The sequence below is a fragment of the Salvelinus fontinalis genome, unplaced genomic scaffold (genome assembly GCF_029448725.1).
Source record: "Salvelinus fontinalis isolate EN_2023a unplaced genomic scaffold, ASM2944872v1 scaffold_0720, whole genome shotgun sequence".
Taxonomy (NCBI): domain Eukaryota; kingdom Metazoa; phylum Chordata; class Actinopteri; order Salmoniformes; family Salmonidae; genus Salvelinus; species Salvelinus fontinalis.
Genome location: NW_026600929.1, coordinates 61,075 through 79,274, shown reverse-complemented (window position 1 = coordinate 79,274; position 18,200 = coordinate 61,075). Strand labels below are relative to the sequence as shown.

Sequence of the window (18,200 nt, the reverse complement as noted above, 5' to 3'; positions counted from 1 at the left end):
CATCCGCAGCTCTGAGGGACTCGCTGTCTGTCAGAGACATCACCGATGATTCCATCAGGGGCTGCTGCCTAGGGATGCACCGCTATTAAATATTCAGCCAATACAGGCATGCTCTCAGGACAGCCCTCAGGGGTCCTCCTGTAAACTGGCCTTGGCTGCACTAAGCTAGGCTGAGGGGGAGAGGAGTTGAATACCTTTAGGGCTATCTGTAGGGTTACTTTACCTGTACTGTATATTAGTTATTACTACATTTGCACACACTGTATATAGATTTTTCTATTGTGTTATTGACTTACGTTTGTTTATCCCATGTTTAACTCTGTGTTGCTTGTGTCGCACTGCTTTGTTTTATCTTGGCCAGGTCGCAGTTGTAAATGAGAACTTGTTTTTAACTGGCCTACCTGGTTAAATAAAGGTGAAATAAAAATAAATAAATAAAGTTATTACTACTGTATATCTATAGTGCATGTTGTCGAAGGATGGGTTTATTCATTAATCAATATAATCAAGGAATTAATTCGCCCCTGTCCTCCAGTGCTTCATAATAATGTATTGACAATGTAATCATACTCGGTTTCAGTAACAAGCTTTTATTCTGAGATGTGTTATCAAGAAATGTCCCTTCTAACATTATGCTTGATTTATAGGTCCCTTTTTGTAAAGTATTATTTGTCTTCCTAACTACTCCTTCTTCTAGCCAAATACAACCATTCTGAATTGCACATTAGAGACAGTCACTTAATTAATGCAATTGACTTACCACCACAAAAGAGGATGGCAGAGAAATCAAAAGGGTTAGTTAGCGTTAATATTATAGGCTTAGTTTTTCAAGAACAATCCAGATAGCCCCAAGTCTGTGATAGTCAACTGGGACAAATTGGGGTGGAAAATAGCAGAGAATTATAATCTTATTTCCAAGCACTTTGTAGACTAATTAATATTACTTTGGATTGTCAGCATTGTGTTAAGAAGACCACCGCAGGAGGGAAGAGGGAATTGTACCCAATGTGTCACAGCCGAGAGTGAGAGAGCGACAATTTACTCACTTTTAGAAAATAATTTGTAGGCAGTGGAGTTTTTAAACAGCCATCTGTTTTAGTTCTGCTCATTAATGTGGCAGCCAATAATAACACAGGCTATGAATCAGGAAGTAACTATTTGGATATCCAAACAGTATCATATGGATAGATAGTCATCACTTGTTAGCTGTTAGTCAAGGCTGACTATCTCACAACATTTTCATACCATTTCCTTGAAAACCATCCCTGTAATTTTGTGATTTAGACTAAATTTGGGATACGGTCTATAAAAGCAATCCCTTTTTCACAGGAAATTAGCCTCCCCTCTCTACTCAATCATCCCAAATAGACAGTGCTACCGTCGATGTTATCAAAAGTGATGGATTTGGTGGGGGGAATTGAAAGTATATCAGATAAGAGTCTCTTTCCTTTATGTCTGGCCTACTCTCACAGAAGACTCACCTTATAGATTGATCAGGAGTTTGATGTGTAAGATTGGGCATAAAGGACGATTGACGCTGTACAGTAGTATAGTTTTTATCTCATGAAATGTTTAGTATTTATCTCATGTATTTATCATATTATTAGTAACATAGTACTACTGTATCTCATGAAATGTTTGAACGTTTAGGAGCTCTATTTTGTCTTAGTTTTCTGGCCCGGTTGCCTGCGCAGTACACAGTCATCCAAAGGTATTGATCATCAGAAAGGAGACACGAGTCATCTAAGGGCCGGTCTCTCATCACTTCCCAAAACTGGGATTTTGGTATGCTACCAATTCCTCTGAGACGGTGATAGATCCATTCCGAATGGCACCCTATTCCCTTGTACTGCACTACTATGATAAAAGGTTTTTGGGACGCAGTCTTAAACGTGTCTCTGTCGGCCCTCTTCTTGTCTGTTACCCATGGATCTCTGGTGTCATGCGACGTTTAGGAAAGAGACATCACATTCCCCCCTGTTGGTGTTGTAGTTGTGAAGAACACAGGACCGGCTCTAGCCTTTTAGGGGCCCTAAGTGAGATTTATTCAGTTTTAAAGCTAATTTTCTGCAGTTCTACACATTTTGCCATGACTTATGCCATGTTAATGATATCTGAGTGAGAGTGACTAATAAAATCAATGGGGGCCCCCTGGAGGTCAGGGCTTTTGGGCACGTGCCCTGTGTGACCGGTCAGTATTCAGCCATGATTATTAGTTTAGATAGCTGGCTAGACTAATTTACCAGTCTAAAAATTGTTAGCTGACATGGCTTATTGAGTGACTGAGATAACAACAGAAATATTGTGGATGCACAACCAAATTTCTAACTTGCACCTTGTGTATTTTTCTATTCTAACTCTCAACAGTAAGTTGAGACCCCGACTGAGTTTATAAACAGCCTGGGGCCGGCCCTGGAAGAACAGGACAGGTTTCTTTATTTTCAGAGGGGCACATCTAAGTAGAAAGACGATGTGACCTGACAAAAGCTGCTGTCACTATGGAAACTCAAGCGTTAGCCCTGGGTGCATTCTTGATCCTGAGTGCCATCATCGTCGAGTCAGAAGTTTATCTCTCCATGTTCCATTCTGGGAGTGGAAAGTCACTGTCAGCCACCACAAGTGCTTTGGATGCTGAAGCTCATCGTAACAACTTCCAGGCAAAGTCGTGGCGTTGCCATCGGCCACTTAAGATAAGAGGAAGTGATTACAGCAAACAAGCCAGCTTTTTTCAAGGCTATTGATTTCCATGTCTTTGTAGAATCCTATTGGAGAAAAGTTGCATAGTGCCTTTCCCTTTAAGCACCATCTGACTCTGTTTGAGATCAGGTCAGTGCAGCTCTTGCGGTGAAACGACAATTACACGTTTGATGTTAGAGTAGCTGTTGATCTTTGAAATGGCTTGTTCACAAACTAACCACTCTGATTGATTCGATGTAAATACATCCAGGCTTTTAATGTGTAAAAGCAATGGGATACAAACTAGCTTGATAGCTTAGCTACACAGAAGCCCCATCCATTTCTGTCCCAGACAATGGGTACGTTTACATGCACACAAGACTATGATTATTGGGAACTCTCAGATTGGGAATACCTAATCATTCAAAATATTTTTTTTAAATCTGTGTTTTAATCGGAGTGTGCTGCTTACTTGGAATATGACCTTAATCTGGTTAAGATAATCAGAGTAAGATGTTTATGCCATACTCGACATATTACCATAATCAGTTTGTTATTGAATTATTAGTGTGCATATAAACATACTCAATGGAAAGTCTCAAAGGCTCAAAGGCTCAACTGATGCCATCTAACCAATGCCACTAAGCACCTGTCCTGAATAAGGACTTAACGAGGGGTGTGGCCAATTACCACCTACAACACTAAGCACCTGTCCTGAATCAGGACTTAACGAGGGGTGTGGCCAATTACCACCTACAACACTAAGCACCTGTCCTGAATCAGGACTTAACGAGGGGTGTGGCCAATTACCACCTACAACACTAAGCACCTGTCCTGAATCAGGACTTAACGAGGGGTGTGGCCAATTACCACCTACAACACTAAGCACCTGTCCTGAATCAGGACTTAACGAGGGGTGTGGCCAATTACTACCTACAACACTAAGCACCTGTCCTGAATCAGGACTTAACGAGCGGTGTGGCCAATTACCACCTACAACACTAAGCACCTGTTCTGAATCAGGACTTAACGAGCGGTGTGGCCAATTACCACCTACAACATTCTCAACATAGACACAATGAATCAACTGTTGATGATAGTATGCTTTTAATATCGTAGAAAATATGTAATGAAAATAGCATCTAGGCCCGTTGAAGCCAACAATCAATACCACCATCAATTAAAACAATGAGGAAGTGAATACATTTTTCTAGTGAAGATCTGCATCTTCACACATGATGATTCAATCACTCACCCTGTACACGGTCATCATTGAAACTGCCTCCTAATAATAGAGTTTGGGGACATATTAAATGGCAAAATGATAAATGACATATGGCCAATGAGAAATTGGCTATCGTGAAATGGGATCCAGGCCAGACACAGGCCACAGGCAATTTATAGTTTCCATTTATTTCATGGAATTTAGATGTTCAGACACCTATATTCCAAAAAGATGGAGGAGCTGAGAATTCCCCTTTAACTGTCAAGGATTCCATTTGCACAGTTCAAACTTTTGCTCCAAATGAAATAGTTTGCTTAACATAGAGTACAGTAAGAAAACGTGCCCTTTCCAGCTCCGTCTTCTTAACAGGCTCACCCTGTTGGCATTGCAAAAGGGAATGATTTTAAAACGTGCCCTTTCCAGCTCCGTCTTCTTAACAGGCTCACCCTGTTGGCATTGCAAAAGGGAATGATTTTATTATTGTTTAACTAACTGTGAACTTGATATTTAAATTCTTGGTGTTATCCAATGCTGATATGAATAGCTTTCAATCCCCTTGAAAAGCACGAAAGAGGTTGGAAAAATCAATAAGCAGGGAGAATGCACCCGTGCATGTCCACACTGTTATATCTTTCAGAGGAACACCCACACATCTCTCCCATCACCCATTGTGGGCCTTTCATACAAGTCATTATTTTCTCCTTTTGAGCCTGTCTTTGCGTTTCAGCTTTGTCTTGGATGAGTTATAGATGTCAGGGGAGAAGTAATGTTCACTCGACTAAAATGGAATAAGCAAACTATCTTAGCAATGAGAACTTCACTTTTCTAAGGGATTGGAAGTCATCTCTGATCTGTCATCTCTGATCTGTCATCTCTGGTCTGTCATCTCTGATCTGTCATCTCTGGTCTGTCATCTCTGATCTGTCATCTCTGGTATGTCATCTCCCATATGTGGTAGAGGACAGTTGCTCAGTCATATATGATTGAATTGAGACTACAATACCTCAGGGTTTATTGTTTCATGTCCTTGAGCAGGTTAAATCCTCTCCTCTCTCCCCTCTTAGACAGTCGATGAGGTTCCCACACGTTGTTGGTTCATTTGTCGTATTTCTTTAGTTCCCTGTATGTATGACTGTAGCTATGCTGGATCAAATTGGCTGCATTTCCCTCTGAGACTCAATTTCTAGCTTTAGTGAGGTGATCAGATTCCAAATGTGACCAAATTCCAAATTCATGCTAGAGATACATACACACAGATTGTCATGGCAACCATCCACTGTGTGTGTGTGTGTGTGTGTGTGTGTGTGTGTGTGTGTGTGTGTGTGTGTGTGTGTGTGTGTGTGTGTGTGTGTGTGTGTGTGTGTGTGTGTGTGTGCGTGTGCATGAGACGGAGAGAGAACTAATACATTATTATTGAGGGGGATGTATTAGGTGTGATAAGAGAAAATGGAATTGGACATGACTGAAACATATTTCTGGAGATCCCCAATCTCTGGAGCTGTGGTAATTAAACAGCGTGTGCAGAAATGATCACTGGTTGAACCATATGGCCTTTGTTTAGGGGTTCTGGGTACATCACCTGCATAATAACCAGACCAGTGTTCTGATACTATTTGAAATAATTTCAAATACTTTATCTGGGCTTGATTCCGCTTGCCTGATGCAATGGAACTGATAGAATAGTTTCAAAACTGAAAAACCCACCCACCCACAACACTACAGCCAGGCTCAAACAAACACTCAAACTATTGGAAAGATTTTAAATAGTATTTGAAACCAGGCCTGATAAGAAAGTCAAAACCATCCAATGATGTTACATTTACATTTAAGTCATTTAGCAGACGCTCTTATCCAGAGCGACTTACAACTTGGAAAGTTCATACATATTCATCCTGGTCCCCCCGTGGGAATTGAACCCACAACCCTGGCGTTACAAGCGCCATGCTCTACCAACTGAGCCACACGGGACCGGAGAGAGAACTAATGTATGATGTAATGCTAACATGTTCCATACATCACATATACAGTCCTGATCCATTCATCCTATATACAGTCCTGATCCATACATCCCATATACAGTCCTAATGTATGATGTAATGCTAACATGTTCCATACATCACATATACAGTCCTGATCCATTCATCCTATATACAGTCCTGATCCATACATCCCATATACAGTCCCGATCCATACATCCCATATACAGTCCTGATCCATACATCCCATATACAGTCCTGATCCATACATCACACATACAGTCCTGATCCATACATCCCATATACAGTCCTGATCCATACATCACATATACAGTCCTGATCCATACATCCCATATACAGTCCCGATCCATACATCCCATATACAGTCCCGATCCATACATCACACATACAGTCCTGATCCATACATCCCATATACAGTCCTGATCCATACATCACATATACAGTCCCGATCCATACATCACACATACAGTCCTGATCCATACATCACACATACAGTCCCGATCCATACATCCCATATACAGTCCTGATCCATACATCACACATACAGTCCTGATCCATACATCCCATATACAGTCCTGATCCATACATCACATATACAGTCCCGATCCATACATCACACATACAGTCCTGATCCATACATCACATATACAGTCCCGATCCATACATCCCATATACAGTCCTGATCCATACATCACATATACAGTCCTGATCCATACATCACATATACAGTCCTGATCCATACATCCCATATACAGTCCCGATCCATACATCCCATATACAGTCCTGATCCATACATCCCATATACAGTCCCGATCCATACATCACATATACAGTCCTGATCCATACATCACATATACAGTCCCGATCCATACATCACACATACAGTCCTGATCCATACATCCCATATACAGTCCTGATCCATACATCACATATACAGTCCTGATCCATACATCCCATATACAGTCCTGATCCATACATCCCATATACAGTCCCGATCCATACATCACATATACAGTCCTGATCCATACATCACATATACAGTCCCGATCCATACATCCTATATACAGTCCTGATCCATACATCACATATACAGTCCCGATCCACACATCCTATATACAGTCCTGATCCATACATCCCATATACAGTCCCGATCCATACATCCTATATACAGTCCTGATCCATACATCACATATACAGTCCCGATCCACACATTCTATATACAGTCCCGATCCATACATCCTATTTACAGTCCAGATCCATACATCCCATATACAGTCCCGATCCATACATCCCATTTTCAGTCCTGATCCATACATCCCATATACAGTCCCGATCCATACATCCTATATACAGTCCTGATCCATACATCACATATACAGTCCCGATCCATACATCCTATATACAGTCCCGATCCATACATCCCATTTTTCAGTCCCGATCCATACATCCTATATACAGTCCCGATCCATACATGCCATATACAGTCCCGATCCATACATCCCATATACAGTCCTGATCCATACATCCCATTTTCAGTCCCGATCCATACATCACCATATATAGTCATGTTTTGACCATGCTGGTCATCTATGAATGTTTGAACATCTTGAAGAGTGATGTGGCCTTAATGGCCATGTACTCTTATAATTTCCACTAGGTTCCTGCCTTTCTAGGGAGTTTTTCCTTGCCACCGTGCTTCTACATCTGCATTGCTTGCTGTTTGGGGTTTTATGTTGGGTTTCTGCATATGCACTATGTGACATCTTCTGATGTAAAAAGGGCTTCATAAATACATTTTATTTGTTGAGAAATTATCCCAGGATACACAATACCCAGAAGTCAATAGCCTAATGAAGATTTAAAGAGGGCCACCGCCACTCAATGTACTAATGAGAGAGGATGAGTGATCAACAACAGTGATAGATGGGAGGAGGTGAAATTGAGCGAATCCTCACCCACGACAGAGGGTTTCCGGCATATCTCCTGGCTCCCTGGGGACTGGGTAGGTTTCATTAAGGCAGCGTGATAGGCAGCCAGATGCAGGTACAATGCATAGTGCACCTCGTGGTGAAGTTTCCCCTAGGTACAGATCTAGGATCACCTTCCCCTCCACCAATCATTAAGTTAACCATTAGTCTGGGAAATGCAAAACCTCAAGATCAGTGTCTAGGGGCAACTTCCAACCTGCAGGTAATGCACTCTGTGTAGGGTGAAGGGGTTTCTCTTTTACACGGTGCAGAGATGCACGTTTCTGAGTTTACCTGAAGGGTTACTGGAAGGGTGAAGGAGAGGATTGTTGGTATTTGTGGAGGGATGACAAAATGGAATGAAAGATTGATATGGTGGGAAGATGGATGGCTTCTGTCTTTATCACTCATCTCTGACACCTCTCTCTCTCTCTCTCTCTCTCTCTCTCTGTCTCTCTCTTTCTATCTCTCTCTCTGTCTCTCTGTCTCTCTCTCTCTATCTCTGTCTCTCTCTCTCTCTGTCTCTCTGTCTCTCTCTCTCTATCTCTCTCTCTGTCTCTCTCTCTCTCTCTGTCTCTCTCTCTCTCTCTCTATCTCTCTGTCTCTCTGTCTCTCTCTCTCTGTCTCTCTCTCTCTGTCTCTCTCTCTGTCTGTCTCTCTCTCTCTCTCTCTCTCTCTCTCTCTCTCTCTCTCTCTCTCTCTCTCTCTCTCTCTCTGTCTCTCTCTCTCTCTGTCTCTCTCTCTCTGTCTGTCTCTCTCTCTCTCTCTCTCTCTCTCTCTCTCTCTCTCTCTCTCTCGTAGTTGGGATGACAGCAGTTCGGTCAGCAGCGGTCTCAGTGACACTGTAGATAACATCAGCACAGACGATCTGAACACGCCCACCTACCCCGCCGTCACATCGTCACCACGCAAGAACAAGGCAGCCCAGGTACAGTACACCATGGAGTGTAAATGAAGGAAGTAGGCTTGTCCGAGCCAGAACAACCCATAGAGCCTATATCCTGTTTATTCTCTTATAAATGAACAATAATAGAGCATAACCATGCTTCCAGACATTGAACTAACTGTGAGTAATGATACTGAAGCATCACTGTCTTTGCACTTGCTTCAATTAAAACAGGGACATGTCTGTCATACTTTTTGAGTATGTGTAACAATGAGGTAATCACTGTAGTCTGGAAATGAAGCTATTTACTTTGTTTTAATTGGCTTTCAAGAGAGAAAGCCAAGGAAATGTACAGCGGAACCCACTCATTGTGCAGTGTTCAGGGAGCATGGTAAAAATAGCCAAGTATGTGTGCCTTGTGGAAACCTCAACAGATTGATCTCTTAAGAGACTGTTGGTGTGGTTAGTGAGGGAGGGTTCACCATCTGTCAGGTGGCTTACTCATACTGTATTGTGTGTGTGTGTGTGTGTGTGTGTGTGTGTGTGTGTGGTGTGTGTGTGTGTGTGTGTGTGTGTGTGTGTGTGTGTGTGTGTGTGTGTGTGTGTGTGTGTGTGTGTGTGTGTGTGTGTGTGTGTGTGTGTGTGTGTGTGTGTGTGTGTGTGTGTGTGTGTGTGTGTGTGTGTGTGTGTGTGTGTGTGTGGTTTTGTTTTGTTTTACTATCCTTGTGGGGACCAGAAGTCTTCATAAGGATAGTAAAACAAGTAAAAAGCCTGTTTTAGTGTTAGGGGTTAAGTTTAGGGTTATAATTAGGGGTTAGGGAAAATAGGATTTTGAATTGGAATAAATGTTTTGGTCACCACAAGGATAGTAAAATAAAGGTGTGTGGGTTACTGACTGTCCCAGGCGGACACACACCAGCATGTGGAGCAGGAGGTCAGCAGCAGCTGGGCCGGAGCTGAAGATCTGAAGAAGGTGGACGAGGAGCTGGATGTCAACATGGAGCCCAGCTCAAAGTGGAAATCTTCCTCCTCCTCTGCCTCCTCGCCAGCGGGGCAGTGCGGCGAGGATCCCGGGCAGAAGACGGGCCTACCCATGTCCCAGACTGGCTCCTGGAGAAGGGGTATGACTGCCCAGGTGGGCATCACGCCCCCCCGGACCAAAGGCACCAGCGCCACCCTCAAAACCCCTGGTAGGACCCGCCCTCCTTCTTCGACCTACTTCAGACCGTGCTTATTTCTTTCTACCATGGCCCTGTTGGAAAACTGTAGAAATAACTTCCTTCCTTCCTTGTTGTCTTGAGGTGAGCACAGATCTACAGTATAAGTGATTGTATCGGTGTATCCAAGGTTACCGCCGTATTACGTTCACCAATTCAGATCTGTGAGTACTTCAAGGAAGGTAGGAAGGATGTATTTCTGACCTATTTGAACAGGGCCCATGTCTAACTGAGGATGGATGGTGGTGTATATTATTCTCTGACTGGTCATTCATTCAATCAAACTGCCTGTCTGGTTGATATTAGAACCAGGAAATGTCCATCCTAGCTTAATTTATAAGTGAATTTCATTTGTTGATGTGTTCCAGTTTGACATTGATTAGATAACAGGGTCAAAGATTTCGGCCAATCAGATTATTCATTAGGAAACCAGTGTCATTGCCCTTTGAGGCCCTCGGTAATGTTTGTCGTTTCTCCGTTCTACTTTATCTTTTTCTCAATCGTGTTTTGGTTTGTTCAGCAAGTCTTCTCATGTTTGGATTAGTATAGCTTTCTATTTTAGCTGAGCTTTGTGAAAAGAGTTGTAAAATATTAGCGAAGTGTAAAGTCATTTGGCACACCTGCCCTGTAGCCCTACAGATGATGATGAAGATGAGTCCCGTTATTTACAAATAAGCTGCGAGGTCCTTCTCCCCTCTGCTCGATCCTAGCTAAATTATTCAGTACCCCAGCAGTTTGCAGAGGGGAAGGTGTTTGCCAGCTTGTTAATGTTAAAGTTTACAATTGGCTCATTCATCCCCCTCCTCTCCCCTGTAACTACTCCCCAGGTCGTTGCTGCAAATGAGAACGTGTTCTCAGTCAATTTACCTGGTAAAATAACGGTAAAATAAAATAAATAAAATAAAAATGACTGGCCTTTGTATCGACAGGTAAAACTGATGACGCTAAGGCCTCAGAGAAATGCAAGGCTCCCTCCAAGACCGCTGGCATCCAGCGCTCGCCCTCCGACGCCGGCAAGAGCAGTGGCGACGAGGGCAAGAAACCCCCCTCGGGCATCGCCCGCCCCCCCACCACTGGGTCGTTCGGGTATAAAAAGATGGCCAGCCCCCCCTCTGGTGCCCTCATCACGTCCAGCGGTGCCACCCTGGCCAGTGGCTCCGCCACCCTGGGGAAGGTGCCCAAGTCTTCGGCTATCGGCAAGGGGACAGGGATCAGCGGAGGCCGTAAGACCAGCCTGGATGGCTCCCAGCCCCAGGACGATGAGGTGCTGATGGGCTGCGGAGGCTCCAAGGTGCCCCTCCAGTACCGCTCTCTGCCCCGGCCGGCCAAGTCCTCCAGCGGGGGGGTGGTGGGGCGCAGCGGGCACCGCTCCAGTTCCAGCAGCATCGATTCCAATGTCAGCTGCAAGTCGGCCGGAGGAACGGGGACCAAGCGAAGGGACGCTGGGAAGGTGGGCTCGGGGCGCTCCAGCCCCATCCCCATCACCATCAACCAGACGGACAAGGAGAAAGTGGCCGTGTCGGACCAGGACCCAGCAGGCTTATCCACCTCCCCCAAGTCCAGCCCCACCTCCACGGGCCAGTCTGGCCTCAGGCAACCAGGGTCCAAGTACCCGGACATCGCCTCACCTACCTTCCGCAGGTCAGTCAACGCTGCTCACTTGGTTTCCCCTGCACTCATATAAGAGCTTGGTAGCCTAGCCAAGCAGCTGTCATTTTTCATCTCTATTATAAAGGTGGAGGGAGCTTGTTGTTCCCTAGGCACTCTCACCGACTGCGTGCTCGAGGCCCCCACAGATTAATGAAGTGTTGTTTGTGAGGTGAGGTACAATGTTGTTTCTCAGCTCCAAGATGCTACTGATAGATAGAGGTGTTCATTGGTGCTGTCAGAATTACAGGTAGAAGTTCACTTCTTCTCTGAAGCGGCGCAGAATTAGCATTCCAAAGTCTCATATATATATATATATATATATATTTTAGGTAATAAGGTAATAAGACACTAAATCATATCCCAGCACAGAAACATTGGTCTGAGTTTGTTCGTTGGGCTTGAGAGTCGGGGAGGCAAAGGTTGCCCCCTGCTGTTTGGTAGATGTCATCACAGAAACTGATGGCATTTCTCTCAAGATGAACGGTAGATGATTTGCCATTCAGGTCAGGCTAAACTGATTAACTGACAGTGAGAAAGCTATTCTGTTCGCGTACCCCTGTCTCATTAGTTAGGTGCGCTCACAAGGCGTGTCCGGACACGGCCACACCGTCCGACCTGTCGAGGCGCAGAGTGCATTTTTGATTTGTGCGTATACCCCTAAGAAAAAGGCACCTATTAATTGGGAGCCTGTTTGATGGCAGCCCCACGTCAGACACGACAGGAAAGACCTGTGAACAACAAATGTGTTGCTGAGTGACCAGATTGGCTGATTACATGCATGGAATGGAAATGGGGCAATGCTATGATCACAGCTGTCTGAACCACAGCTGTCTGAACCACAGCTGTCTGAATTAAAATCACTGGGAGCTCCATCGTCTCAACTGTCACCCTATTCCCATAGGTCTCTGGTCTAAAGTAGTGTACTAAGTAGTGCAATATATAGGGAATAGGGTGCCATTTGGGATGCACACATACTCTAACAGAGGCAGTAGGGAAGGTGTACTTCTTCATAGTGTCTATGAAGAAGAATATGGTAGGCTTATGAGATAGTTGCTAAAGGTGATGAAGATAGGGGAGGGGCAGTGTTGAGCGGAATTCAAACTTTTCCCAAGCTCCTATTTCCTTGGTGTAATCAAATAAATGTAATACTGTTCTATATCAAACAACCTAGTTCTGAACCTAGAGACTGAGTTTGTTCAGTCTATGAGGGGATCATGATTGCCATAAATAGTCTGTGAGTGAATGGAACCATCTCTTTCTCTCTCTCCCAGGTTGTTTGGCACCAAAGCCAGCAGCAAGGCCAGTACCCCAGGCACACCCGACTCAGGCAAGTGCCCCTCTGCGTTGGGCAGCCCTCATGGCACATTGGCGCGCCAGGCCAGCCTGGACTCTCCCTCCTCGGGCACGGGGAGCCTGGGCAGCGCGGGCGGGCAGAGCGGGGCTAGCAGCCCACTTTATGGCAAGGCCCCTGACCTGGGCACTGATTCGCCTGCCTCCAGCCCAGCGTCAGGCCTCTCGCTGCCCTCCAACGCCCGCCCCTGGCCCACCAACCTCAGCAGCTCCTCGGCATGCTCTGGCAGTAAGGACACACTGAGCTGCCAGAGCATGACCAGTCTGCACACCAGCTCCGAGTCCATTGACCTGCTGCTGGGGCACCACCACGGCCCCAAAGTCACCCGCACGGCCAGCGTCAAGTCCACGCTTTCTGAGGGGTGAGTCCCAATGTGGAACAACGTAACTCCATTAGGTTCCTGTGGGTAGTTTGTTTCAGACCAGCGGGTGTAACATGTACTGATGGGCTGATGGGAAAATATATTGTAATGGTTGGAATGAATGGAACAATATCAAACACAACAAACACAGGGAAGCTACGTGTTTCACTCCATTCCGTTTATTCCATTCCAGCCATTACAATGAGCCCGTCCTCCTATATCTTATCACACCAGCCATCTCTGACAAACAGCCATCAATGTACAGACACTTTGAAAATGGACTTGTAGACTGTATGTATGGAATACAACGTCATGCTCATCTTGTCCTTTCAGTATAGCTCAATGTTGTCATAGCGGTTTGTAATATTTCCTTCATTCACCGATTGCTGTCTAAATTGAGAGTATCAAACTAACCCAAATGTTCGGTTTAATGTGTGCTTTCCGTATGTCTGTTTCTTGGGTAACGTTGCCCATTGTAGTGGGCTAAAGCATTCTCACTTTAGAGAGTATGTGTGTTCTATCAATCAATAGATGTGAATTGAATCCATGGCATCATGATCTTTTAAATGTAGGATCTTAATTTGACCAGTTTCTCACAGCAGGAAAATAATCCACCAGGAAAGTGGAAAGTACAGACTTTAGAAGTCTTTTTAAACCTCAAATACAGTACACTACAAGATTGCATTTCCTGCTGTGCGACAACAGGGTGATCAAATTAAGATCCCACACCTGTAGGTAATTCTAATGTTTTTCGTTCTCTGTGTCTTAACAGCATGCCTCTTGACAGAAACACACTCCCCAAAAAGGGACTGAGGTAACTCATCACTCATGCCTTGTCCTTTTGGTGTTTCCTTGTTTTGTCTTTTCATTCATTCTCACAAGTTATTCATATATGTCTTTCTAACTGACAAAATCACATGTTGTGTCTAATGTCATGTTGGTGTAGGAAAGCGGTGTTACATAATGACGTTAGCATTTTGCTTGACATTTGTCTCAGGAGATTTAGCCGATGAGGGTTTGGCACATTGAAAATTGAATATATTAATGGGAGTGACAATTTAGTTTCACCTCATAAAAGGCTTCAATTGCTGTACAAATCCTGTTGAAGAATTCTCTTCTAGAGGTAGACTATTAGTAACTGTTGTTCCTGTGGACACTCCACAGTTCCTCACAGATTACAGGTGCCTGAAGTCAATGATCCCATGTAGTCTAGTGGATTCTGAATAGCTATACTTGTTTTCCTCCTCGTTGACTGTAGGGCAAGGCAGGGCATCCATTTTAAATCAAGTTTCCCCTACTCCTGTCCTATCTAATGGCTGAAATCGTGTCCAGACCCTCAACACTAGAAAGTGTGGCACCCTATTGGCACCCTATTCCCTATATATAGTGCCCTACTTTTGATCTGGGTCCATAGGGCTCTGCTCAAAATAAGTGCACTATGGAATATGGTTCCATTTGGGATTCAACCCCTATCACACCACCATGCAACAAATGGCTTTTTCTACCCAATTACTCTGTCTGCAAAAAGCACTGCAACAAATGTCTTTTTCTACCCAATTACAGTCTGCAAAAAGCACTGCAACAAATGGCTTTTTCTACCTAATTACAGTCTGCAAAAAGCACTGCAACAAAAGGCTTTTTCTACCCAATTACTCTGTCTGCAAAAAGCACTGCAACAAATGGCTTTTTCTACCCAATTACAGTCTGCAAAAAGCACTGCAACAAATGGCTTTTCCTACCCAATTACTCTGTCTGCAAAAAGCACTGCAACAAATGGCTTTTTTTACCCAATTACCGTCTGCAAAAAGCACTGCAACAAATGGCTTTTTCTACCCAATTACCGTCTGCAAAAAGCACTGCAACAAATGGCTTTTCTACCCAATTACCGTCTGCAAAAAGCACTGCAACAAATCCAGGCTCCTTTGATATTTGTCTTTATTAGACTGCAGTAGAGAGTGAATCTCTACCTTGAGTTGGAGTTCTGCAACCTTTTAGAATTCACTGCATGTAATGCTAAGGGGATGTTTGACAACACAGAAAGAACACGTATTTCCTTTTAACTGTACTTTCACAGCAGGCGTGGAGGCATTTTCCCTTCAGACGTTTATTTCTATTCATTTCAGACGCCTCAGCAGTTTAGGACTGGGTTGTATTGCTTGTCCCTGACTTTTCTTCTAGCCCAGAGGGATTCAAAGCAACAAATTGCCTTTTTTCAAGCCAGATAATAGCTAAATGATTATGACATTCATGTGTCCAATGCTCAGTTTTAAATTAAGCAGACTTCAAAACATACTCTGAGGGGTTCTCTCCTCTGAACTCCAAGTGGAATTCAAAATCAATGGACAATTCTGTGCAAAATAGACAATTTGATTTGAAGTTGAACATGCAGACATGTGCACATGATTTATCATTCAATACCTTTTACTGTCATTAGATGTCAATCAGTGTACCTTTCTTCGTCTGAAAGAATTCAGAGTGGGGTATTAGTATGACAGACAGTCTGTTATGAGCTTCAGTGTTGAAAGGATGAGCTTGAACTCAATTATCTCCCTTTAAGGATTAAACATGGCTGCCTATCAACCATTTAGATAACTCTTCCCCCCGCTAGGAACCGCTAGAGATGAGGAGAGTAAAGACTGTCAGTGTCTTTGACCATGTGTAAACCGAGTGTCTTTGATCATGTGTGTGTGTGTGTGTGCATGCATGCACATAGGTGGGATAGGTGGCCGTGCCTGTGTGTGGGTGGATGCATGTGTGTGTGTCTGTGACCACAGTGCTTGACTTGGGCCGGAACACACCAGAACTCTTCCACCTCCCTCCAATGTTATACTGCTTGAGGTCCAGCACCTCTTTTAGAATATTGACTTAATTATATTGTGGCGTTTCGGCACCTATATATAAACAGAGTACCGGCACTTATATATTAACAGAGTACCGGCACTTATATATTAACAGAGTACCGGCACTTATATATTAACAGAGTACCGGCACTTATATATTAACAGAGTACCGGCACTTATATATTAACAGAGTACCGGCACCTATATATAAACAGAGTACCGGCACTTATATATTAACAGAGTGCCGGCACCTATTTTAGTCAAAGTCAAGCACTGTGTGTACGTACATAACTATGCATGAGTTAGTGAATATATTTGTCACCACACTTCAGTCATGTGATATGTAGATAATGCAGTTGCATGGTTCAATAGACGTCATGTTGAATCAGTGGTGCCACTAGTTGATGTGTACCACGTCCTCTCTAGGTACCCTCCCTCGTCCAGACAGACGTCCCATGAGGAGGGGAAGGAGTGGCTGCGTTCTCACTCCACTGGAGGGTTACAGGACACGGGGAGTCAGTCCCCTCTCTCCCCCCCTGGAGTTGCATGCACAAGCACCGGAAAATACCACTACTCCAACCTGTGTAAGCCCTACTCCAAATACCACTACTCCAACCTGCGTAAGCACTACTCCAAATAACACTACTCCAACCTGCGTAAGCCCTACTCCAAATACCACTACTCCAACCTGCATAAGCACTACTCCAAATAACACTACTCCAACCTGCGTAAACCCTACTTCAAATACCACTACTCCAACCTGCATAAGCACTACTCCAAATACCACTACTCCAACCTGCATAAGCACTACTCCAAATACCACTACTCCAAATACTACTACTCCAACATGCGTAAGCACTACTCCAAATACCACTACTCCAAATACCACTACTCCAAATACCACTACTCCAACCTGCGTAAGCACTACTCCAAATACCACTACTCCAAATACCACTACTCCAACCTGCGTAAGCACTACTCCAAATACCACTACTCCAAATACCACTACTCCAAATACCACTACTCCAAATACCACTACTCCAACCTGCGTAAGCACTACTCCAAATACCACTACTCCAAATAACACTACTCCAACCTGCGTAAGCCCTACTTCAAATACCACTACTCCAACCTGCGTAAGCCCTACTTCAAACACCACTACCCCAACCTGCGTAAGCACTACTCCAAATACCACTACTCCAACCTGCGTAAACCCTACTTCAAATACCACTACTCCAACCTGCGTAAACCCTACTCCAAATATCACTACTCCAAATACCACTACCCCAAATACCATGACTCCACATACCACTACTCCAAATACCACTACTCCAAATGCCATGACTCCACATACCACTACTCCAAATACCCCTACTCCAACCTGCATAAGCACTACTCCAAATGCCACTACTCCAACCTGCGTAAGCACTATTCCAAATACCACTACTCCAACCTGCGTAAGCACTACTCCAAATACCATTACTCCAAATACCACTACTCCAACCTGTGTAAGCCCTACTCCAAATACCACTACTCCAACCTGTGTAAGCCCTACTCCAAATACCACTACTCCAACCTGTGTAAGCCCGACTTCAAATACCACTACTCCAACCTGCGTAAGCCCTACTTCAAATATCACTGCTCCAAATACCACTACTCCAACCTGCGTAAGCCCTACTTCAAATACCACTACTCCAACCTGCGTAAGCCCTACTCCAAATACCACTACTCCAAATACCACTACTCCAACCTGCGTAAGCCCTACTTCAAATACCACTACTCCAACCTGCGTAAGCCCTACTTCAAATACCACTACTCCAAACTGCGTAAGCCCTACTCCAAATACCACTACTCCAAATACCACTACTCCAACCTGCGTAAACCCTACTCCAAATACCACTCCTCCAAATACCACTACTCCAACCTGCGTAAGCCCTACTCCAAATACCACTACTCCAAATACCACTACTCCAACCTGCGTAAGCCCTACTCCAAATACCACTACTCCAAATACCACTACTCCAAACGCC

General features: G+C 44.2%; 1 protein-coding gene and 1 non-coding gene across 2 annotated transcripts in view; one reads left to right on the top strand and one right to left on the bottom strand.

Moving 5' to 3' along the window:
* LOC129847137 (neuron navigator 3-like) overlaps positions 1-18,200 on the top strand; it is a gene marked incomplete at its 5' end in the record, with an annotated part of 71,852 nt that overhangs the window by 17,365 nt on the left and 36,287 nt on the right. Inside the window, 6 exon segments of the mRNA XM_055914952.1 lie at positions 8,667-8,793; positions 9,656-9,941; positions 10,898-11,609; positions 12,890-13,330; positions 14,103-14,144; positions 16,597-16,754. Coding sequence (XP_055770927.1) covers positions 8,667-8,793; positions 9,656-9,941; positions 10,898-11,609; positions 12,890-13,330; positions 14,103-14,144; positions 16,597-16,754 — 1,766 coding nt within the window.
* On the bottom strand, positions 5,795-5,871 carry trnat-ugu (transfer RNA threonine (anticodon UGU)). Its single transcript has one exon. It is a non-coding gene; the product is annotated as a tRNA-Thr (tRNA).